Raw genomic sequence first — 25263 nt, 5'->3', positions numbered from 1 at the left:
GTGATCTCTGATATGTATTACTTTTACATTCTTCAGTTAGAGGTGCTTATAAAATACCTAGTTCATTAGCTAACGAGTAACTACCACAGTTGTTCAGAATTCACCACAGGCATAGAGAGCTTGCTCTCCCACCCATACAGAGTGTTTTTTTTTTATTGTGTGAAACACTGTAAAAATAGAGATCTATTACATCCCATGATGGTAGCATTATAATTGGACAGAGAATTGCAAGAAACAGCAAATATAAAAAGATGCAGTTGAGGTACATGCACAGAGTAAGAAAGAAATAAAAATTGCCTTATTTCAGGAAGGTCTTAGGAGAAAAGAAAAGAGGAAAATTTCTTTGTTACTGGTTGATATGTAACAAAGAGAGGTGTTTGTTTTGTTTTTTTAAATGGAAGTCACAAAGTATGATCAGAGGACTAAAAGTTCTTTAAAAAAAACAGGCAATATTTTTGGCATTTCCTTCAGTTCTAATCATCTCACATAGGACTCAGAAATATAGGTACTGAATAGGAAGATTTCTAAAAGCTATAAACACCAGAAGAAGCAGAAACAGAAGAAGAAATGCATTTGAATATGCTTAAGAGAGCGTGATAACAACAAAAAGAAAAATAGATTGAAATATAAGATAGAATATTCTAAATGATGCTATAATCAGTTTAAATGGATTCACAGAGTGAAAGAAAGTTATCACAAACAATATTATGAGGAACTGAATATTGAAACAGCTTGATGCTGTTCTCCTATAGCCCTCCTCTGCAATAGCTGTTCTGACTGATGAAATCTTCATGAGTATCCCTCCAGTGCTTGGTCAATCCAATTTACAATATGTCCAAAGGAAAGGCAAGGGAACAATACAAGGCATTCTTACAGCCTAAAGACTAAAACAGGCTGTCTTTGCAAATGGTCCCACTACAAGTTAAGGAGTTATAGGAGTTATTTTGCTTCCAGCTTAGTAAAGAAAACCAAAAGAGCAAAGTAAAGAGTTGACTAAAATGACAATCTGATAATCCGAGTATTGCCTGTAGTCACTGTGCTTCTAGACATGACTAAGAAGTCTACATGAAACATTACAAAACATTCGTTTCTTTTGACCTTATATGTCAGAATAATGATTATAGCTGGAAAAATGTATATCAGACATATAGAATTAAAAATTTAGATTATATGGCTTCTAATGACCCGTTACTCCAAAGAAGCTCTTCTAAAATTCATTATAGCATTACTGCTGTAATATCTGATGTTCCTTGAGGAAAAAAATGGATGACGTGGTGAACCATTGTTCCATGTATATACTGTTATATCACAAAGAAGAGGACGTGTGCAACTAAATCATGTAGAATAGATGTTAACAGCACAAATAGACATGCACACAAACATACACATATTACTTTAAATTTACTTTACGGGCAAATAAAGAGTCAAAGAAATAGCTAACACATGAACATGATAATAGTGTTCCCAGTGTTCCTAAAGATCCTGAGGGAAAACTTTCTCAATTTTAGGACAGTCTCTAAAAATTTCTCATCTCCAGCATCATAAGAGTATTACTTTATTTCCTGCCTTGCCAGATTAAGTCCTAAGAATTCAAGCTTTCACAATTATTAAATATATTTTATATATTAAATGGGATTTTTTTTCCTGTATAGTCAACATTGGCTAATTAGTTTTATTCATAGTAAGGAAACAATGCTGGGGAAAAGAGCAAATGCTCTAAAGAACAGGCATTTGAATAAAAGATGGCCACATGCATTGCTCAACACATGTCTGTCCACATGTGGTCTAATGGCTCATAATGTAATAATTTGAGCACAGATTAGCTGTTCATGTCATGTTTCTTGTTTTATAGGAAGATTAAATACTATATCTGACAACAGGGCTTAGAGACCCATATGCAGTTTCTTGTTTCAATATGCCTGCTTCAAATTGTATTATTTTCATATTAGATTACTATTGATTTAAAAAGCAGAATACATCTTTGTTGGTGATATGGACAGCGAGATCGAGTGCGCTCCCAACCAGTTTGTTGAAAACAGCAAGCTGTGCAGTATGGTCCAGATGGACCTTGACAGGCTTGAGAGCCTCTGCCAACTTCACGAAGTTCAACAAGGCCAAGTGCAAGGTCCTGCACCTGGGTCAGGACAATCCCAAGCACAAACACAGGTTGGGCAGAAAATGGACTGAGAACAGCCCTGAAGGAAACAACTTGGAAGTGTTGGTTGATGAAAAGCTAAAGAGGAGCTGATGATGTGTACTTGCTGTACAGAATGCCAGCCGTATCCTGGGGTCATCAAGAGCAGCATGGCCAGCAAGTTGAAGGAGGTGGCCCTGCCTCTCTACTCTGCTCTTGTGAGACCCTACCTGGGTCCAGTTCTGGAATCCCCAGCATAAGAAGGACACGGGGACCTGCTGGAGCAAGTCCAGAGAGGGGCCATGAAGATGATTAGAGGGCTGGAACACCTCTCCTGTGAAGACAGGCTAAGAGAATTGAGGTTGCTCAGCCTGGAGAAGATGCTGGGGAGACCTTATTGTGGCCTTTCAGTACCTGAAGGGGTCTACAGGAAAGCTTGGGAGAGACTTTTTAAAGGGCACGTAGTGACAGGAATGAGGGGTAACAGTTTTAAACTGAAAGAGGGTACATTTAATTATTAGGAAGAAATTCTTCACTGTGAGGGAAGGTTAGACACTGGAACAGGTTGCCCAAAGAAGTTGTGGGTGCCCATTCCTGGAATTTTTGAAGGCCAGGTTGGATGGAGCTTTCAGCAACCTGATCTATCTAGTAGTAGGTGTCCCTGCCTATGCAGGAGAGTTGGGTCTAGATGATCTCTAAGGTCCCTTCCAACCCAAAGCATTCCATGATTCTCTAATTCTATGAATATCCACACAGTTAGTGACATGTGAGACAGCATGTTTGGGGAAAAGGTTCACAATAATACATACAAAGTAATTTTGGCCCAGATAATTCATTAAAGCCTGTGTCTGAAAGATAACTCTGTATAGGCTTTACTGAAGAGCTGGATAAGACTGCCATGAAGTTTAAGATGGTAAAATATAATTACTTCCAACAAGATTAGGGGCTTATTGTATCTAATGTTTCACGCAAGCACTGGTACAGAAGATCAATTTCTTGCAAAAAAAAAATTTGTTTTTTAGTGGAACTAGAGGAGTTAGTGTCATATACAGCTTTCCAGGCATTGCCTCACTTGATCCTTCTGCTATCAGACTTCGAACATTATAGAATGCATGTTGACATACTGTTAACAGGGAGCTATAATTGCAATAAGCTTTGTGAAGTATGTTGTTTTGAAACTGAAAGGTGTAAAGACAATAATAGTTAACAAATAGAAGCTTATAAGAATAACTAACCCTACACTGCAGTCTGTTTCTGTGGGACAGACTGTATCTTTGCCTTGGATAACTGCTCAGAGGCTGGAATTAGAAGCAGCAAAAAAGAAGGGCAACATAAGGAGGCCTTAACATGCCACATCTGCTAGACAACTTAATTAGAACAAAAAAAGAAATTGTTTTAGACAGTACCAAATATGATCCCGAGCAGCAGTTCCTGGAATAGCTATACTACATCTTACTTATTGCACTCAGTTGAACTTGGCTATAAATGGAAGGGAAAAAAAATATTCACAGGTGAAAAGGTTCATATCAACCTGGTGTGAAGAATGCTTTGGCAGATTTTGTTACATCATAATCAAGTAGATGATGAAGAAAATTAAAAAACAGAGACAAGAGGGCTTAAATTCAACCTTCTCAAGTATTTCATCTGGAAGAGAGATCCTCATCAATGACAGGTTGGTACAGGCTATAATAACACTTTTTTGAAATTTTCCCTCACAGGAGCTGCAGGTGTCCATACACAGGAGATAGGAATGCTTTTGCCAGCATTTATTGATTACATTTATTTTAATTACATGCCAATATTTTTCCTCCTGTCACTGGAAAGCCATATATTCTTTTGATAATTAGTAAGATATTGTTAACAGACAAAGACAGCATACTGCAAATTTTCATACAGGCACCGAAAAACACCCTCTAGCAATATTTCTGCTTTCCTTTGCACTGCTTTCATTTTGTATTTCACTTCTGGTTATTCTAAAGCTTTTTATAATTGAAGAAACAAGTCTTGAAGAGTCTACATAGATGTCACAGTTTGATCTTTTCACATCAGATCCAAATAAATTAGATACTTGAATCAGAAAAGTAACGTTGACAAATATGTGTCCTACTTCAAATAGTAGCTCTGTGAATGTCACATAAAGGAATGCTCCTGAAGTCAAATAAATTTTACTGTATCTAGGAATGTAACATAGCGAGGAATTTTAGACCAGACCTTTGAATCAAGTTTCTAATGGTTTCTAACAGCCACAGTAATATGCAGTATCTCTTGATCCTCCAGAAAGAGAAAGATACAACTGCAAGCTTATCTTTAAGTCTTTAAGGATGCTTTTGCTTAAAAAATAAAAAAAATTGGTTCGTGAGATAAATTAATTAGATCAGGTATTTACTTTAAAGAAAGATCTGAAAACAGATCTTTGTGAAGAAAAAGGTGGCTTCAGTATTGCTTTTCAATTGTAGAACAGAAAAAAAAATTATAATTCACACATTAAAGACTGAATTCTTGAATTTTACATTCTGGATTGCTCTAAGGAACAATGTAGCCTTCTTAGATGAATGAGATAGACAAGACATGTAAAAAGAGTACGAGTTACATTAAGGTTCTATAGTGAAGACAGACTTTGTACCTACCAGATTAATTCAGTAAATACCTTCAGGTACCACAAAAAGATGAGAGAAAAAAAAAATCTGTTCTTTTACTTTGAACGGTATACAGAGTTTATTGGAAATGTTAATTATTGTCAGGGACTGAAAATGAACATTGCAATCAGATTACCTATAGATGACTGATGACATTTTTGCTGTATAAATGCATCCAAGTACTGATCTATTATCTGATCTGAAAGACAGGAAGATTATCTGCAGACCCACCTTTTAAATTTGAGAGCCTAATTATACTTAATACAAGAAGACATAATGAAATTAATATGATCTAGGAAAAGATTCATTATTCTGACTGATCAAGCAGAAATGAAAAAATAAAATGAAAAAGAATGGAAATTTCATCTGTGCGTATTGATTGTGCCAAGCTGATGTAACCAAGATGGCCACGATTTTACTGCCTTCAAGCTTTCAGATTTACAGTTTCCAAAGAACCTCAGCAATGTATATATAACCAGGCACAGCCCCAGAATAAAGCATTTCCCTGAAAGCCCAGACTGCCCTCTTCTGGAATGAATGATCTAGAGGTCTTCACTGTCAAACATCTATGATGAACATCTCACAAATTAAAACCTCACCTGATTTTGAGGTCTTCATTTTTTTAATTTGTTTTGTTATACAATAGACTTAAGAAACATGTATTCAGATGACTAAGAAAATTACTAGCATCTTGCCATGACACAGATACACACAGTAAAGATTTCTTTATGCAATTAAGTGGGCTCAGTTTTATTGTAGAACGTTTAATGGTCTGAGCTATTGAATTCACCTCCTACTTGAGGTGAAATGCAATGCTATAAAAGCATGATCATTCCCTCTTAATTTGAGAATATTTCTGTGAAAGCAATGTTCTTACTGCAAATAAAACTGTAAAAATAGGCCACACCAAAGCTGCATTCACAGTCTGCCCTGTGTATACTGAAGAGTTCCTATACACTTGTTGCAGGTTCTTCCACAAGTTAAAGTTCAAAACAAATAATGGAATCTTTATACTTACATTTTAGATGCAGGCAACCAGATATTAATTATTAATATTTTTAAATTAGTATTTTATTATATTATTACTTAATTATTAGTATTTTCTGCTGTCCATATATACAATATATGGCAATATACATGGATTTGTTTAAACGACAAGGCCTTTTGATCCCAAAGCTAAAGATTCATGGACTTCTCTCCAGCTAATTGATCAGAAAATGTTGTCATATGTTGTCTGTTGCATAATAGAGCACTGCGGTAAAAGTCAGTGGTTTTCTAATTGATAGAAATGCACTTATTAAAAATTGCAGTCCCTGTTTCAAATCAGGGGATGTAGGGAATTAGCAAACACCATGAGTAAAACTGCTATTCCCTCATATAAAAGGGATTTTCTCTAATCCATCAAAAGTTTCAGAAGATTCATTCTTCTTTGGTAGCATACTATTGAGATGGAAGTGAAATGATGAAGATTTTAGAATTAGAATAATTATTTTGTTGCATTTGCCTCCAGCTCTCATCTGCATGATAATGAATCATTGCAAGTTTCCTGAAGAAAACCTAAAAGCATGAAATTGAATAGGGAAATACCTTATTTACGCTTTTTTAAACTGCAGTTCCTGTCTCAGAAATCCTGTAAAAAGCATTCTGAGTGTTTCAAAGAGGGCAACAGAAAACCACCAGCTTCAGTTCCTATGAAAATGGGTTCTTTCAGTATATTCTTTGTTTCTGGTCAACAGAAGACCCTTGGCTTCCATAAGCATGAAAAAATTATTTGTTGCTTTTTGCTAATCATGCTTTTTTTTAAAAATGAGAGATATAAATGCCCAAGAATATAATATAGATTTCAATGCACACTGAAATGCGCACTAATCCTCAATTATTACTGAATTTAACATTCTTTTAAGTGCAGATGTTCTTTACAATTTTAGAACAAGATGGAAACCAGATATTAAAATTCAGAGATTACAATTGAAATGTGATCAATTTCAATTGTCATCGTAGATCTGGAAAAGGAATAAGGAAACTTTCACTGAAACAACAGGTAGCTAAAGAAGAAAAAAAGCTGTTGTGGAAAAAAGTTGTTGTGGAAAAGCTGTTGTCTGCTTCTCCTTGCTGACCATTATTATTCAAGGTCCACCTTTTAATAAACGGGGTAAGAGACAAGCCTCAGAGACTTTTCCAAGAGAGACAATTTTGTTCTCTTCTTTCTGATCTTTTCTATTCTCTTTACACATTAGTACTCCTTGTCTCCTGCTGAATTACAGGGCATCACCTATAATTAAGGGGTGAAAAGTACCCTAATGAACAACATAAAATGTTGGGGTGTTCATTCAGACTAAGACTATGTATGTGCTATACAGTACTTAGAATATTCTAGGATAGAAAACATCTGAGAAGGGGGTGTGGAATTACACTTTTACTACAATTATTTAATTTACTTATGGTATACTGCACTCTAGAAAAAAATTGTATAAGATGTCTAAAACTTTAGAACCAATCATTTTTTGCCTTTATTGTTTTTTCTTAAATTTCTAAGCAGAGTCAGGAGGACATTCAATCCATAAGCTGAGACACCCACAAATTAGAAATGCACACTGCTAATGAGCATGAGATAGTTCCAGTTTCAGACTAAATGAAATAGTCATTAAAAGTTACTGAGTGCAGTCCCTTTTAATTTTAACCAAAGAAGATAAAAGTAAAACATATCTAGATATTATGAAGAACTGTGAAACAGCAGAAATCTGCATAAGTTAATGCCAATTAATGTTCCTTGTGTTTTCTTAGTTTTGCTTTTAAACAACCAGTATCATGTAACTACCCAGAACAAAACTGTAAACACTGAAGGGAAACTAGGGTAGAAAAAACAGTAACAACAAAAAGCCCACCCAAAACCTAAAGAATCAAGTGACCCCAAACCTAGGAACAAAAGTTATCATTCAAATGCATTTCCAGACAGGGTTGAAAATATTTGCCAGACCAACAAATATAAGCACACTGCTTTAGTTTCCAAGATAATTACACAGCCAGTCCAAGAATAACAATATTAATAAATTCTCATATTTTAACTTTTTCTTCATTAGAACAGATGCAATTTCTCACCTTTAACTTATTTCATGACCATTGTTCAGCAATAAAGTTTTCCTTCCATCTAACTATGAAGTTCATTAGTTTTTTATTATTTAAAAGCATCAGTTTTCAGAACTTTCAGACCCTACAAATCAGAAGCATACGGATTCATCTTATTGGAACACGAACATTACAAAAGCCAGCTGATAAATTTGTATGGAATTTCAACATCTATATTTTTTTATTGTAATCTACTTCTGTTTCCCAGTAAAATAAGCAATTCCATCTCTAGATCACATAAACTAGATCAAAGACATTTGTTTCAATTATTCAGCCTTCCCCTATACTATATTCCTCTGCTACAAGCCCAGCCTAAATAAACCAACTCAATTATGAGTAAATCCATGGTCTACTGACACCTTCGTGCTCCTGAAGTTTTGATCTGTCAAGAGGAAAATATTTTAATCCTTTTTATTATGTAAACGTCTATATACAGATAAAATCTTCAGAGTTACAATCACTCTATTCCCTCTATTCAGTTCTTATTTTGAGAGTAAATATATTAAAGTTTGGCTTTAATGAATCCCATTACTACTGCAGAAACAATGTCAGATTACTTATGAATCTTCCCTTGCTTATCTTTCCTGATGGTTACATGATCATTTCTAATTGCATTTTTCCAATTTAAAATTCATATTAGTATAAGCTGACTACACGATGATGAGACTAGTTGTGTACCTGAATCATTGTAATTTTGAAAAGTATGCTACCAAAATTCTAGGCATTCCTGTAAAGCAAAGTTTGGTTATTCAAAATATAACATTCAGGAAAAAGTATATTCTCATAATATTGGTCAAAAAGTATGAGTACTCTGTGTTGGGCAACTGAAAAAATAAATCAGAGATAATTCTGTGTATTTATGACAAATGTTTTTCACTACCAAAGGCAACAGCAATTGCAGTTTAAACCCACAGACCTCTAGTTTTAAAAAACTTTGTTGATAGGCTAAGATTTTTTTTCTCTACCTGGAAGTTCTCTCTCTTCAACACTGTATGCCAGAGATCCAAAGGAATAATTAGCTGGACTGATTGCAGGAGCAGAAATAAAACTTGGACAGCCAATGGATGAGTTGATTTCAAAATAATTGTGGCTGTGATTCATTCGATGAAATTCCAGAGAAGATACTATTGATGTGCGCTGCTTGGGCTACAAGAAAAAGAGAAGTTTGGAGTCAAAAATAGAGACTTTTTGTATGGTTTTCATTACTTAACATTTTATAAATTTACCTATGGATTCTCTGTTTTTATGTGACTCAAAGCCCTTTCATAAACTGTGGTGATATAGAGATAATTTCCTCTCAAAATCTGGATTAATCTTTACCAGAAAAAAATGCATGTCTTCATTCTAATCAATTTAATTCAAAACAAAATAGGGTTTTACAGCCTTGCATATAATAATTGCAATCATCTTTTGATAAGAAAGGGAACTCTTCACCAGCTGCATAACGGGGTACATCTTGCAAAGCAATTAGACCACTGATGTCTATATAATGAAATTTACAAAATAATACCAAGCACTCATCACTTGAAAGCAACCCTCTGCTAATTATTCAGTTAATGAAGGGCTGCCGCCTTAACTATTCAAGACTGAAATGCCTAAAAGCTTAGAGAACAAGTGTCACTTTAATACTATACATGACAATCCAACATTTCATGAGTTTTCACAGAACAGTGGAAAACTTGATGCTAGTTTGTATCAAAGATTTACTTTTGAAGTGAACCTCTGCACTGATCCCACTTAATGGCTGTGCTTTGGATCAGCTTCAGAGCATGAAAAACTCATTCCTTCTGGGAGCTATACCATAAGGTATGTTACAGGATCATACCAACTCCTTGTGGCCTTTTGACTATAAGACCACACTAAAGGTATCCCAAATTAAAACCAATGTAAGCAATACAGTGTGATCATTAGGTCTGTAACAACTTTTTCACAACTCAAGTAAGTTCCCCTTTCATTGCACTACTTACTAATATAGACATCAGCTTAGTGCTTGATGCACCACAGCCTTCAGAAGGTTTTCAGTGTCATGCTAAAATAGCCTGTCACAGCACTCATCTGGATTCATACTCAAAATATCCTAATGTAGTGTAACAAGGCAACCAGGTGCCCCTAATTGCCAGGGAGCGAGCATGAGCTTGTGTTAAGCCCACCTGTGCCTGATTAGGGCAGGCCCCCACTGCGCATGAGCAGGACCAGGGGGCCAATAAAAGGTGAGTCCTGAAGCACAGGCTCAGCTCAGTGCCAAGCTAGCCAGCAGAGAGGCCAGTTGCTCTTGCAGCAACAGTGCCGATCTGGGCTAGTCAACTCTGAGAGCCATGCGCTTAGAGCATTGCTCATGAGTCTCTGCTGGAACACCTGGTTGGACCTTGAAGCGCCGTTCCCTAAGAGAGGTTCGTCTTGCTACATCCTAAGCCCACGATATGCTCCTTGCTGCTTCATGACCAATCATGTGAAACATTAAATGCATCTTCCAAAATAGTGGATAGCCTGCATCCAAGTGTACTGCTGTCCGAATGTCTTTTTCATGACAGTGAAAAAAGATCACAGGAAGTACTGCCTCAGAAAAACTAAAGCTGAGAAAGGGTGTATTAACTCTTCTTGTTTTCCCATGTCAGTCTTAACAGATCAGAGGCTGTTCTCACTAAATATTCACTTTTTCGGTTGAAACATCACACAAAAAAAGATAAATAGACTTAGGTTTGTATAATATTGATTGCTAATTAAAGTTGGGCTGGGCTCCATGCGAATTATCTGTGTCCTACTAAAACTGAGAGAAATTGCAAAGGGTAAATTTGGGCATACATCTGGAACTCATCTATGGTTTGTTGTGGGGTTTTACTTTCTTAAAAAGTTAAAAATATACTCTCCTTTGAAAGGCTGAATCCTAGGACCAGTAATTTCATGGGAGAGTTCAATGAACAGAAGCAGACTCCAACATCAAAAAGTGTGGTTGAAAGTCATCATTTGGGACTTGAGCCAAAACAACATTCTGATCAGACCAAAAATATTCAGGTGTATTAATCAAGCCTAAACTGCATGCTTTTACTAGACAACAAACCCATCAATGACCTAATTATTTCTAAAACTGGAAAAGATATCCAGCCATTTAGAAATATGCTCCCAGTCCTTTCTCAAGCAATGCTGTCTTTGTGCTTTTGCATAAAGCTTCTGAATTGAAAAGGAGATGCTTCAAGTAACATCATGTTCAGGACCTCTGATTATTCTTAAAATGAGAAAGTTCCTGCCTAAAGGGGCATCTGGGACTGCCCAGCCCTGTCCTCCCCAGCAGCTCTAGAAAGAACTGCACTGGCTTTTGTCCAGTCAGGTCTCCAGCCACTGTCTGCCCCTTTCTTGCAGTAAGAATACCAGCACCTGACACATCATACTGCCTTTTACTCACTTAAGGCTGACCAGCTGTCTCACTGTACCTCACTATAGTATTACAAGCTATTTTATCATCTTTTAGAAGTTTCTCAGGAAAACACTTCCATGTTCTTGGGGAAAGGAGGGGTGGGTAGAAGGGAATGCAGGAATTGTTCCAGCTATTCTGAAGTTTCTTTCATAGATGAGTTTAGTCTGTAAATTCTCAGATTCTAAAAATATGTTCATCAATAAATAGCTATGATTTGCTCTGGAGACATGGGTTAGTGATATAAAGTAAGTCTAGAGTGATTTTCAAAGATGATTATGGAAGCTAGAAACACTTTTTCTGTTTGTTTGTGCTAACATGCAACCATCTGCTGACCTGAATGATACAAAATACCTCCTAGATTATTTTGGGCTTTGACATTATCATTAATTCAGAGAAACATATCTCACTTTAATGTGTCTTTCCAATCTCAGCATTTTGTACAGAACCTCACAGTATCTAGTGCTTCACAGCATAACACTTCTGCTATATTGTTTGGAGTTAATAAGGCCCATATGTCAACATGTGCCAGTAATTTTTCTACATAATTACACAGGAATCTAGCATCTGAGCTTTTATAGCTAACTAGAGGAGACTTCTGCACCTTTGCTGTATCCTGTAAAATGTTATGTTGTTAACGTGAGCATATATTAATGAACAAGTAGCAAACAGAGATGTAGTAAGACAGTCTGTGTTGAGTGCAACCCTCTGCCTGTGTCTCTCTAAAGTACAGTTTGCATAAAGACTCTAGCGAAAAATTGATTTTAATTTTTAATTGACTTTAGGATTAAATTCAGTTCCAGATTTAGAGAACTAAATTTACAGCACAGCTATTTACATCCACACTGGGTATCTAAGCTTCCATTACAGTCAACTGAGATCTAGTCAATACAATCAATAGTGTCCAGAAAACTCACTCACTTCACTCTAGTCACCTTGCTATTAGTTCACTTTCTTTAATACATGTATCTACCATCACTGGAGAACCCCTGGGGCACCCCACCTGGCCTCCAGCTGCCATCCAGATGAGTGTGGTTGTCACTTGTGTAGATTTTATATCATATCAGTCTTCATGTGCATGCCAAAGACATGAAACTTCAAACATTAGATGCCTATTTTTAGGCAACTGTGTTGAAATCAACACCTCTCTTGACCATGATGGCAGATTAGATATCCAAATCAGACAGAGATTTGTATATACAGAGATGAAAGCATGGATGTTTTAGACCCAGAATGAGTGCCACCTCTAGCTCACATGTAGATGCTCTGGGTCAAAATCCAGCCTTATTGGCAGAATCTTTAGCCAGAAACTAACAAATCACTTACTGAAGACTTGTACCTTGGTTTCCTGGACTGCATTTTACAAAGCTACTTTTAAATTATATTTACCAAGATCTCTCAAGATAGGTCCTGAATAATTCTAAGAGAGTTTACTACCATAAAGTCCAGGAAATGTAGCCAGGGGCCAAGGTTTTACAGCTGTGGAGATTTTACAAACACTAAACACTGTCCCAAAGAGATGATGGTTCCCTAGCCAGCTTTGCCAGTCCCTGCATGCCTGCCCCATACTACTCAACACACCTATGAACACTTAGATAAACCTTGGGAAATCAAATCATATGGTTTAACTTCACCCCTGTATGTATGCTACATAATCACATGCAAATTTGACCTTAAGTAGATGTTCTTTATTCATTACATTAACGTGTGTCATTTACTTGTTATGTGTAAATCTCTTTAATGACTGATTTTGTTTACTTTAAAATGTTTCTGCATGATTATTACTTCAATTGCCATAATACTGACCTAGAAAACCCTAGACTATACTAAACAGCTTACCAAATCAGACTAATGAATAGACCATATCATTAATGCAAAAGCAAAAACAAATCAATAAAAATCTTTAAGGTATTGCAATAACATGATTTAAATAACTTGCAAGTCAGGTCAAATGAGAAGAATATTTTCATGTTATAGTAAGTAGTGAACATATAGCACTTTAAACACTGCAAAATGGGAAAAGTCCTCAAAATACACATACTGAATTGCCTTTCTATTAAAAAGGTAAGCGAAGACATACTTAATGCTCCCATAAATGTCAGTTGTATGCAAATTCTGTAATGCTACTCTGACTCATGTGGAACACTATGAGCATGTGAGGGATCATGCAAATATTTCTCACAACATTTAGCAGAGGGAACAGGGCATAATTCCTAAATTTAGCATAAAAATATTCTTCCAGCTTTGAAATAGTCTGCAATAAAAGCTTGTGACTCCGTCTTCTCTTATCATTGGGGTTTGTATACAGCACCATCACAGCCTTTAAAGAACTTAATTCTCACAACACTCCTCTGCACTGTGACAGAACTATTAGCCCCATTTTATAGATGCTGAACTAGGGTATAGAGCCCTCTCAAGGGACAGTTGTGTGGTGCATTAAATAACGGGAAACCAATGAGAATAGAGAAAATTTTGTCAAATTCTAGCTGCCCAATATAATGTAAAAAGATGGTTTATACAGTGCCAAAAGTGAACAATTGAATAGAGAACAGGCATTCTCAAATTCGAGCTAGCATATAACATGCAGAAAGTAAGAAGCTGTAGCCCCTTTCCCAGGTCATCTCATATAGATAACACAGCCTAAGGGTAGCCAAGTGGCTGCATAAATCCCTCATTTTGGTAGCTGCCCAAACAATTCTTATTCTCTGATGAACTTTTTTCTACTTAAGAAACACCCTGTTCTATTTTTACCTACTCACATTTCCTCTCAGCTCTTTCTTTTTCCCATTTCTCCTGTCTATTGTTATATTCCATCCAAAACTACTTATTTTACTCTGGAATACCCATCACAGTATCCTAGCTGATTCTAATTCTATTTGGTCTTCCAAAATTTGCTTCTCTGCTTCCTCTGGGGCTTTGTCATCACAGTCTCTCAAATGAACTCCCTAACTTTCCGATCATACTGACTTTATCAATCACTACATTTGTAGAATCATCAAGGTAACATTCCTCTCATTGTCTTTCAATTCATCTGATTTAAACCTCTGCCCTCCATTTCAATACAACATTCACATCATTTTTATGGTTTCTTAGTCTGTCCTCTGTCTCAGCATCCAGACATACCACATCTGTTTCATTCTTTGTCACTTTTGGTCATGTATACGTACATAAAATCCCATATTATTAATGAATTTGTTGGTAAATACAGCCTCTGAGAAGACAAGCTGCCCCAGTAGCTCAATTTTTATTTGCAGAAATCAAGAGGCCTGACAGACTCCTATCAGTCAGTGCTGCTGCCCAGAGCTATGTGATTTATAGGAACTAAACTAAGATGATCAAGTAGCCTTGAAATTGCAAAAACTGGAGATTACAATGAATCTGGGTTTGATTCATCTGTGTCATCTATAAGTGAAAGATTGTGATGAACAACTACCAGACTCCTGAATCAATTATTCTGTCAAGCCTCAAAATGCAATGTTAAATAAACTGAAGACACATTATCTTTTTAGTTAGGTAATCTAATTTTCTCTTTTTTGTTGTTTTGTAGAACTTTATCTTGAATTATGACTACAATTTAAAATAATATATAGGCATTGACAGCACCCATCTTGACATTCTTGGTTTTGCTTCTCAACATCTTCGTTTAGTTTAAGAGCGGAAGGCAGAAATAACAGTGGTTGGCAACAAATATATCACAAGCAGACACAACAGTGAGCTTACAAGATCATGGGAATTTAAAAAAAAAAAACAAAACCCACAAAAACCACAAAAAAAGGATAAAGAAATGAGAAATGGTTTCACTGGTATTCAATTGTAAATCCTTTTCATTATTAAAAGCATAATATATTTTAAAAACTAAATTCATGTGTAATGGTATCACATTGCTAAAGTCCTTGGAATTTCTGTTTGACTGATTTTTAATTTAGAAAATGTGCCTCTTGCATCTTGTGTGAGCAGCAAGTGAATACATCTTTACAGCAACCTCATGGCCCATCAGCATACTTCTGTTAGAGACACACTCAAGGATAGCACAGATACGTAGCTCTTTCCTGTACCCTGTGGTTAGAAAGTCACACAATGTGAATCTATGTAAGATAAATCCATAGTTCTTTCTGTTCTCCTCCATGCATGTGACACTAGATACTCCTTTAGGAGTTCTCCTAAGTAAGTAGATAAAGGTCAGAGGGTTGCTGTCCCCTTCCATATTATGCCTCTGGTTTTATATTAGGTGACAAATTAGACTGGGAATAAATAAGGAAAAAAACAGATCTTCTCCCAGTTTCCATTTATCCTTGGCTTCTACTTTTCTTTTAATTACATTCATATTGCAGCTGTGGGTTGTGAGGTATAGCAGTCCTAAGTGCTAAAAATTGTATCACCTTTGTAGTGGTTTCCCTCCCAAACTGACGTGACCAGAATTTGAAGATACACTATTATTCCTATCTTGGAAAAACATTGCTTGAAATAAGCTCAAAATTGCAAGAGATAGTTTGGTAAAGAAGAGGAATGTGTTATTCTACATCTATAAAAAGCTTCTAACTTTCAAAGCTTAAAAAAAACAAAACAAAAACAAAAAAACAGTTGGAAAATGGATGTAAGGTCATTTTCTTAAAAAAAACCAAACAAACACCTCAGCTTCCAGCTGTTAGGAATATCCCATTTTCACCTACAGATTATGAAAATTACTTTTATTGTTCCATTTGTGTATTACAAATATTGAAGGTTTAAATTGTATGCTACAGAGAGGATGCAAGCATGAAAATGTGGTGCATTTTGGGATGATACAGGATGCTTAAATAACTAACAGGTTCAAGACCACACAGCACTACACAGAAACAAAGGAAAATGCTATGAATCTGGTGAGATACCCATCACAGCACTGTAGGTAAAGCTTTGATGCTAAGTGTGTTACTGTTTCCAAGTATTACACATCCTAGGTAGGGCAGGGCAGGGCAATTGGCATGGATTGGTTCACAATCCTACTATTAAACTTAGCCTTCAGAGTGGGGTCTTCAAAACACAACCACCTACCAGGAATGGACCTTGGCCCATTCAAATTCCAAATCAGGCCTGACAGTGGATACCTTTGAACACAGAAAGTTGTACAGGAACAAAACTATACCTAGGACTGTGTTGAACAAGTTAACAACAAGAACTTAGATACCAGCATAGTTAAAAACCTTACAGAGCTCAGAAGCTTATTTTACTAGTATAGACACACATATAGTTCAGTATCTGAACTATTTCTGTGCTCATTATTTCACCAATTTGGTCTGTTACAAATTCAGCAATAAAAAATGTTCTATTTTCCTGTAAGATGTATGCTTATGGTAAATCAGGAAACACAAGCTAGAGAATCTCTCCATGTAAGTAACCAACTTCAACCAAGAAAATTTATGCCTGTAGAAGGGATATTTTAAAAACAACAGTTCTGTCAATAATGAGTATTCTTCTGCTTTAATTTATACTTGTGCTTTAGTACCTTGTTGAACTGTAATTAATGCACTGACTTGTACTGTTTGCTATTTTCATTAGTACTATGATTATAAATGGTAGATGTGTTTATGTTTTCATATTATATCAGCTCTAATTAAAACAATCTAAACAGAATTATGTTTTATAGTTACTTGTCAAAAGAAATCTTTTTAAAAGCACCTCTTTGATAACACTGTCATTAATGTTATTAAGTAGTCACAGAGTATCCATTATGCTCTAAGAAATTTTTTTTAAATATCCTCTTCTGGAGCTGTAACATGTTTTCTAACTAATAATTCTGGGATAATACAGGGAGAGAAAAATCATTCTTGTCAGAGAATTCCAATCATGAACTTTTTTTTTTTTTTTTTTTTTTTTGTAACTGGTAATCAGTATTTCAGAATAACAGAATTTCACATCTGTCCTATTTTAAGTCACAGATAGATGACCACCACATATTAATGGCATTGACAAAATATCTGTTAGTTTGTTTTCCTTTTTTTAAAGGCTCCTTAGGAGCTTTATTTATCTGTTTGGTTCTTCATTTCAACACCATTAGAATAAGAAGATACCAAATAGCGTGCAGGAGATTTCCTCAGACACTTTAAAGGTTTAAAGCAGAAGCATGTAGAGGGAGAGTTTTCTGAAATATATCTCATACCTAGAATCAAGGTCTCTGACTGCTGTCAACTATCTTAAAGAGTCTGCAGCCCTAATGGATACATGCAACGTAAGAAACACTAGATAATACAGGAGGAATCTTGAGACCAGGCAAACTAATAATGAGGGCTAAATCTTCCCATCTGTGGCCTGTACTCTGCATCTTTATTTTAAAGGGTCTGGGGAACGCTCAGCCAGCACCTTCCCAGTGGTCAGCACTACAGCTTCATAAAACCACGTACAAATAGGTGGCTTTGACTTTGGAGATGATGGATTTGATCCCTCACAAATTTTTATCTCAGTGAAGTCTTTTTTGAAGTCTTTTATGCCCCTTGTGCTAGTGGTGGATACTGCACACAGTTGCACAAAGTCTAGCACCAAAATATACCAGAAAAAGAAACATGCACCTCAACAGGAAGCACAGTGTGCTGGCATGGTATTTCTCCATGGCAATTTTCCGGGTTATTCCCTGCCTGCCTGAGCATGTTGTAACTCGGGCTGTGAACAGAATGCATTTCACTGGAGAAAGACAGTCCTTACATCCCAGCTGTCCTGCAATCTAATTCAGAAAGTGAGCAGAGAGCATTTATTGCATAACTGTGTTCTCCAGCCCTCCTTTTTATGCTAAAATGTAAAATAGCAGGTTTTCAATCTTGCAAAACAAGTTCAGTAGATGCATCACAGAGTTCCCATGCACTTGTACCTTGCAGTGGGTATTTCAGGAAGTTTCCAGAGACAGGCATGGGCCAACATAAGTTAGTTGTGACAAGAGATGCATTTCATTTAGGAAGAACCAAAGTTATTGTAGTAGGTGTTGGCATAGGGAGGAACCAGGGCCACTTCACCAAGGGGAAATAATGACACCAATCCCCTTGAAAATCCTGTCTATTGAACAATTAGTTCTAAAAAATTATTCTCTGGAATAGAGAGCTGCCTCTAAGATGATTTTTTGTTCAAAGTAATTCCTGCACCTAACCGCAAAAAGGGTGAGATACAATTTTCTTGAACGTAAATTATTGTCATTTTTTTAGGTCTACTAGAGATGCTCTGGAGCACACATCTCCTATGGCTGGTCTGTCAATTCCTGTCCAGGCTGCTATTGAGGGTGTAATGTCATGGCCCCTTCTCTTTCCCTTTGAGCTACATCAGCACAGTTATGCCTGACTCACTGTGCATGCACAACACAGTTGCACATTAGGCAAGGTGTACCTGGTAGCCCAAATAAGTGGGACAGGTCTATCAGAGGCTGCAGATGTCCTGCAGGATTCTACTACTGCTTGCAGAAAAAATGAGAATTTCTTTTGTCCTCTTACATTTTAACTATTATATTGCTAGATGTCTTAGCTAGAGGAATGATGAACCATACATGGAATTGTAACTTTGGTCAAAGAGGTTTAAAAAGATAAATAGAAAAAATGATGACTGATGTAACAACAGCACATCCAAACCCATAAGAAGAAGAAATTATAATGAATAGATTATTGCAGGTCTTCACAATAAAATCAGGAATAAGATGATGAAATTTCATTATGTCAGAAACACTGAAATTTAAGATCCTTTGTGTTTCTACCAGAAGCCCTCTTTATGTCACTGAAAAAACATTCTGGGGGAGTTTGGTTATTCACATAAAATGGGGAAAATACTAGTTCATAATAGATAATGTCTAAGTCATTTCTAAATAATCCACACTTAGACATCAAAAGCTGTACCTACAGTTAGTAATTTGAAACACATCTGAGAAAGACAAAAGGAAAATACGTGAATGCTGGTTTACATACAATAAAGAATTTCGAAGATGAGAAGTCAGAATTCAATTTTATTAGAATTTTCCAATGACCACAAGTGAATCATTGGCAAAAGAAAGTGTCTCCTGTAAACAAAGATGATCTTTCTCCCTCTATGTATATAGTTTATTTGTTCAAATGGAGCTGAGCTGAAAATAAATAAGAAGAGGCTTACCAAACTGAGTGGCTAATAACAAGAAATATACCAAGTGGCACACACATCCTGATTTTGCTCAGGATTCATTGAGACCAAGAGCTATAGGAATTGTGGTAGAAAAAGCTCAATTTTGCTATCACTTTCTAAAATTTGACTCTGACACAGTAAGTTACATTTTATCATACGTACTAATGTAACTAAGTTAAAATGTGGAAGGGAGGCTAAACTTTCATAGGACAATATTTAACACATTAACCTACTTGGTCTCCTACCACATTCAGCTTTTTCTCCCATGTACTGTTAGTATACTTTACAGAGACATATGCCTTTAACCTGAAATCATAATACTTTGTCAAAGTCTTCACTAATTAGCAATTTGTAAGTTAAAAACTTACTAAAACTTCTCTGGAAAAAAATTACTTTTTTCTTATCTGCATCTGTACAATTTTCAACAAATTCTCTTTTTCAAAGATTGACCCTGTGAAAATTTGTAAACTAGATATGTATTTGCAACGTGCTAGATCATAGGTACAAGCCCTAGCTAAGAAGCATAGATGAAAGAGAACACAGATCCCTGAATCACTGTTACTTGTGCGAGCTTCAGGACTAGAAGCAGTAGAGGTGGGTGCACCGTGGCACTGAATGTAACACTGCTTTAAGATCTGAGTTAGTATCTCCTTAGAGTGCTGCCCTGTGCCTGGAAGATGCACCATTCCAGTTAAAATAGGGTGCAGTTGTAGTAACAGTACACTGAATTGCATGGGGCAAAGAGAATTTTAGATAGATTTTATTTATGGCTTATCTTAAGTGATGAGTGGTATAGTCACAACAAACAGCAAGTCTCTCACCTCAAAATTCATAATTAATTGAAGAAAAGATACATTTCCGGAGAAGTGGTAAAGGGTTTTTTGGAAAATAGAAATTCCCAGGCAGATTTTGTGATGGCATGTTTTTAACACAAGAAGGGGGATAATTATGTTAAGAGACAACTAGAGGGAAAAAGACAAAACAAGTTTTGAGTATACTCTGAGGAATTCCTTAACTGTCCTGGACCCTGACCTCTCTGCATTCCCACTTGTGTCTGAGGTTGTTCCTGCCTCGCACTTCCCGGCTGTGGTACTTTCACCCCACATGTTGGCAGCGCAGCACCACAGACTCCCTCTTCTTGAGGCACCCCACATAGAAGGTGTAGCTGAGAGGGTCCCCCACCAGCTGCATTTGGTGTGAGAGTAACTGGAGCTGGAGAGAGGAGAGGCCACTTTTCTGTGCTAAACCTCACATGCAAACATCTTCAAAATCTTCAGCGTGCACTGCCATCATCTGAGCTGGCACGCAGTCTTAAAAAGAAAAGGACAAAGAAAACATGAGGCAGAATGCCCCCCACTTCTGCTTTCAGAGCCAGCTCACCAAAAGGTTTCTCTTTTTCCAGGCTCTGCCAGTGCCTGCCCTCACCAGACTGGTGGGAGGAAGGAATATTTGGCCTTCTCTTCTGCTGCTTACACAGAAATACAGTGTTTCTCTTCCATGAGGGTAAACTGTTGTATGCACAACCCTCCAAGAAAAACAACTAAGGCTACAAATTAAAATAACATGAATTGTATAACAGACTTCCCTGGCAGTTTCATCCAAACTACCAAAGCCCGCCTAGTGCAAAACTGGCTGCTGAAGAGTTTCCCATTCTGCCTTTCACTGGCACCTTTCTGTGCACAAGACATATGAAAAGGTGAAAGGTGAAAAGGAGTGACAGCTGCTCAGGAAATTTATACAATCCCTGTTTTATATCTGTTTAAAATCTGTTTATTTTGCCAGAAAAGTGCAAAGGGGTCCTGGCAGAAAACAGAAAATTAATTACTTTGCATGCATTGTGTAACAGTATTCATTAGTTTTACATGAGTGGTGAGAGGTCAGTCAAGAATAGAATCCCATTGTGCCAACCCTTCAAAGAGCTTGCCATGTAATTGAATGCAGCAGGCATGGAATAAAGGAATCAAATATGCATACAGAATTAACACTAATGGTTTGCAAACACAACATTGCAAACATCTACAGCTTCTTTGTCTAAACTCTTGGGTTGAAATCTTGTGGGGGAGGTGATTAGGTAAGCAACAAAAAGAAGAGGAAGAATACTGAAACAATGGGCATATAACATACAGAAAGCACAAGCATAATGGGATCTGAATGCTTTTGCACATACAAGTGCCTGTGTATTAGTTTATAGATTTACAGCATACATTAAGCACTAGTCTACATATGCCTTTCTGCTGTTCTTTTCTGCATAGGAAGTATGCCACATGTAGGGCCACATGAGAGACATTGTAGAAAACGTGGTAAAGTTCTGACCATATATATAGCACAGCTAGATTTTGTTCTTTAGAACTATGAGAATACTGGGAATCAGTAAATGGTATGATTTAAATTTGAAAATAGCTCCCCAGAATCTGCTAAATCCATTCAGAGTTAACTAGCAGGAGAACAACACCATTCAGTGTTCTGGGTCCATCTGTTGGCAATGTCATGATGGAAACAGCTACTTCAGTGCTATTTTCAATAAGTTATCACACAACAGCTTGTTGCAACAACATTCCAATACCTTTCTGTTTGGCTTTCCACAAAAAAAACCAAAAAAACCAAAAAAACACAACAGCTTAGAGGGAAGGAGGCATTTCAGTACCACTGATGTAGGGTAGGAGGGACAGAGAAACTACAGGGAAAAGCAAAAGCAGAAACAACTATAAAAAGAGAAAAGGAGAAGCTGTTATTTTAGATCACCTGCAATCTAGATTTAAACCAAGATGTGGAACCCAAACTACTGTGCTGTCACAGAGAGCTGGGCTGAACAAGCCAGTCATTAGAATTGCTGTGCACTGACTGTGTCAGGCATAGGAAACCAGTGGCTCCTCCAGAGAAATGGCAGCTGCAGATAGGAATTACCTTTAATTCAGCAAAACCTTCTGAACCATGAGCTCCAGGGAGTACTGAAAGGAAGACCCACCTCCACCACTGTAGCACATTGACTTGGTGTGTCATTGAAACAACCTGCTTGACATAATTCTTACAAAAATATCATGTATCCATCAGCTTACTTCACAAGTAACACAAATGCCAGCAACATCCTGATGACACAAAGCCTGCACTCAATAGCACCAAAGTGGCTCAGAGATTAGCTCAGCCATGAAGAACAGATGTCTGCATTTGAACGCAGTAACTCGTAGGAGAGGAACAGAGGTTCTTTTGGTTCACACAAAACAAATGCACACTTGTTGGTTTGAAGGTGCTTTAACACACCTAATGCCACCCCTTTTTAAGCAAGGAACTAGATAATTCCCTGAGGTTTCTTCTGACCTGTGTTCCCCCATGAATCTAAAAATAACTCCTCTGTGCTGATTACCTCAATACTACTGAATCAAGTTCTAAGATTTATTTATTTAAAAGCTTTTATTTTAAAATGCTGTATTCCTTAAAGAATTACATGGGGCACTCAAGTTTTCCACATGTTAAGCATCTTGTTTAACAAACACTATTAGAAATACATATAGTTAGGAAGGATGAAAGTCAAGAAGTAATACTATATGAGAAAGTAAACTGAAGAAGGAATAAAGTTTTATGGGGTCATGTAAATGGAGGTACAGAAAGAGGAAAGGAAACTTGGAAAAGTAACATGGAATATTGATGTAAACAGAACTAAGAGTAAATAAAGATACTAAATATTACATAAAGACTTCATTCATTGTTAATGCTATAGGAAAAATGTACAGATACCTCTGTATGCGTTCATCCATAAAATATCCTATCTTCTGCTATCAAGATTGCTTCCTAAGTACAAAATACATTGTGTTCCATTTATCTGTTTTTGACCTATTCATGTGTACAGTGATAATATCCCCCTAGAATTCATGAATCATAGCCTGCTTTTGAAATGAAAAATACAACTAATAAAAGGATACTTATGGTAATCACCTACCTGAGGACGTATAACTTTCACTATGTTTTTAAGTGCAGTGTCTGGTGATGGAGGAGAGCAGTCAGGTGTTGGGCCTGTAGAGCTGTTTCTATGGTTACCAGATCCTGGTGCGGTAATTGCTACCTGAGGTGCATTATCTGTGAATAAAAATAGCATTTATGCAAGCTTACAAATACTTCATACATTTTAAAATTTTAAAAAAATCATTTTGAAAACAGAACACTACTCAGAACACTATTTCAACTTTAGAAATCTATTATTTGAATGTATTTGGTAAGGTATAGATTGCATTCATATTCACTTATAAGTTCATGTATTTGTCCTATTTTAAAGAAGGATAAAACACTCTCTAAATACCTAAATAAAATAGTGCATAAAAAACCCCACAAATATTTTACTTTTGTTACTTTGAATTACCAATTGTGAATCCAAGTATTACCACTGTAGCAGGCGTTGTTTATAAAGGGATCTTTTTAATCTAACTCATATCTCGTTTTGGAAAGTCTTAACACAAAAGACCTGGTTCAACAAGTTATATAAACACATTCTCAACTTAGAGCATGCTAAGAACCATTGGTTACAACTTTCCTGGACATTGTGAACCACCTATCAGATCAGCAAGAATTAGCTGCACAAAAATGTACTCAGCTCCTCTGATGAAACTGCCATCTCCCATAGAGCTCTGCACTGCAGTACCTACCCTGCCAGTAGTATCTCAGCTAGATAACCTAGAGCTGTCTTCAAAATTTCTACATATGTGCAGGTACATGGGAAACTTCTGTTTGGACATATTTTGTGATGATGTTTTATGGTACTGAGAAAGACCATTAAGGGCACTTAAAATACCTTTCTTACCATCTCTAAATGTTCTTGATGCTGTCTGAACAATGCAAAATAAAGTTAGTGAAAATCAGATCAGAGAATAAAGATTACAAAATAAAGCATAGCTTCTCAGCTGTGGTGGCAACCAAGCACCAGAATGAGGCCAAAAGCTCCACAATACTTCATGCTGTTAGAATTATACTCTTGAATAAATGCTTTAGTTCAGATTGCATACACATGGTTGTGGTGGCCTTTACAGCATCTGTGAATTTATAGAGTAGCTTTCTTTGTGGTTCACTAAGATGTGCTCCACGTTCCTGAATGTACTATAAAGTACATTAAGACAGTGATGACATTCCAATCTCATGTCTGTGGGCCTCAGCTGACAGCTTGCAGAGCTTACAGCAGAAACCCTGTTTATTTGTAATTGAAGTGGATCTCAAATATGTGCTTTCACTTTGTGGAGAAACCCACTCCAGAAATCCCTTGTCACAGAAGCAGACAATTTCAAGGTTCTTGAAAAGCATCTCCATCAAAACTGTCAGACCTTTAGGTATGAGGTTCTTTAAGAAACAGAAAGACCGTTCCCAAATCATTGCAACTGTGCACAGTAATCTTGGAATAGAATTAGCTTCATTTGGGAAGTAATACATGTGTATTAATACAATTAACCAGAAAAATTTTAAACTTAGAGAGGACATTAAGGTGAATCCGCACAATAACATCCCTAACACTAAAGAACTTCAGTGGCACTCCAGAAAGCTTTAACTCTCTCTTATGCCCTCCTACCTGACCTGGCATCTAATTGGAAAGCTATTTACATGTGGAATACAAAAAAGTATCCTGTGACTTGAAAGCCTGGCTCACCAAAAGGGAGTCAGGGATTTGACAAAAAGACACTCCACCAAGGCCTTTATTTTCCTCTTTTGAAATGTCATAGGAAGGATGAAGGCCCAAAAAACAAAAAAGTGTTAGGGTCATATTATTTGAGCTAAAAGTCTCATCCTCTTTTGCTGAAATATGAAATATTCTTTCTTCTTTCACTCTATGGACAGACTGATCAAAAGATAGTTACCAGTGAGCCTCCTTGACCTACTTT

General features: G+C 36.6%; 1 protein-coding gene across 1 annotated transcript in view; it reads right to left on the bottom strand.

Moving 5' to 3' along the window:
* ANKS1B (ankyrin repeat and sterile alpha motif domain containing 1B) overlaps window positions 1-25263 on the bottom strand; it is a 410716-nt gene that overhangs the window by 246734 nt on the left and 138719 nt on the right. Inside the window, 2 exon segments of the mRNA XM_030447180.1 lie at window positions 8886-9042; window positions 23343-23479. Of these exon segments, the coding sequence (XP_030303040.1) occupies window positions 8886-9042; window positions 23343-23479 (294 nt within the window).

Source organism: Calypte anna, chromosome 1, assembly GCF_003957555.1.
Source record: "Calypte anna isolate BGI_N300 chromosome 1, bCalAnn1_v1.p, whole genome shotgun sequence".
Lineage (NCBI taxonomy): Eukaryota > Metazoa > Chordata > Aves > Apodiformes > Trochilidae > Calypte > Calypte anna.
The sequence above is the reverse complement of the archived record's forward strand: the minus strand, read 5'-3'. Positions and strand labels throughout refer to the sequence as shown.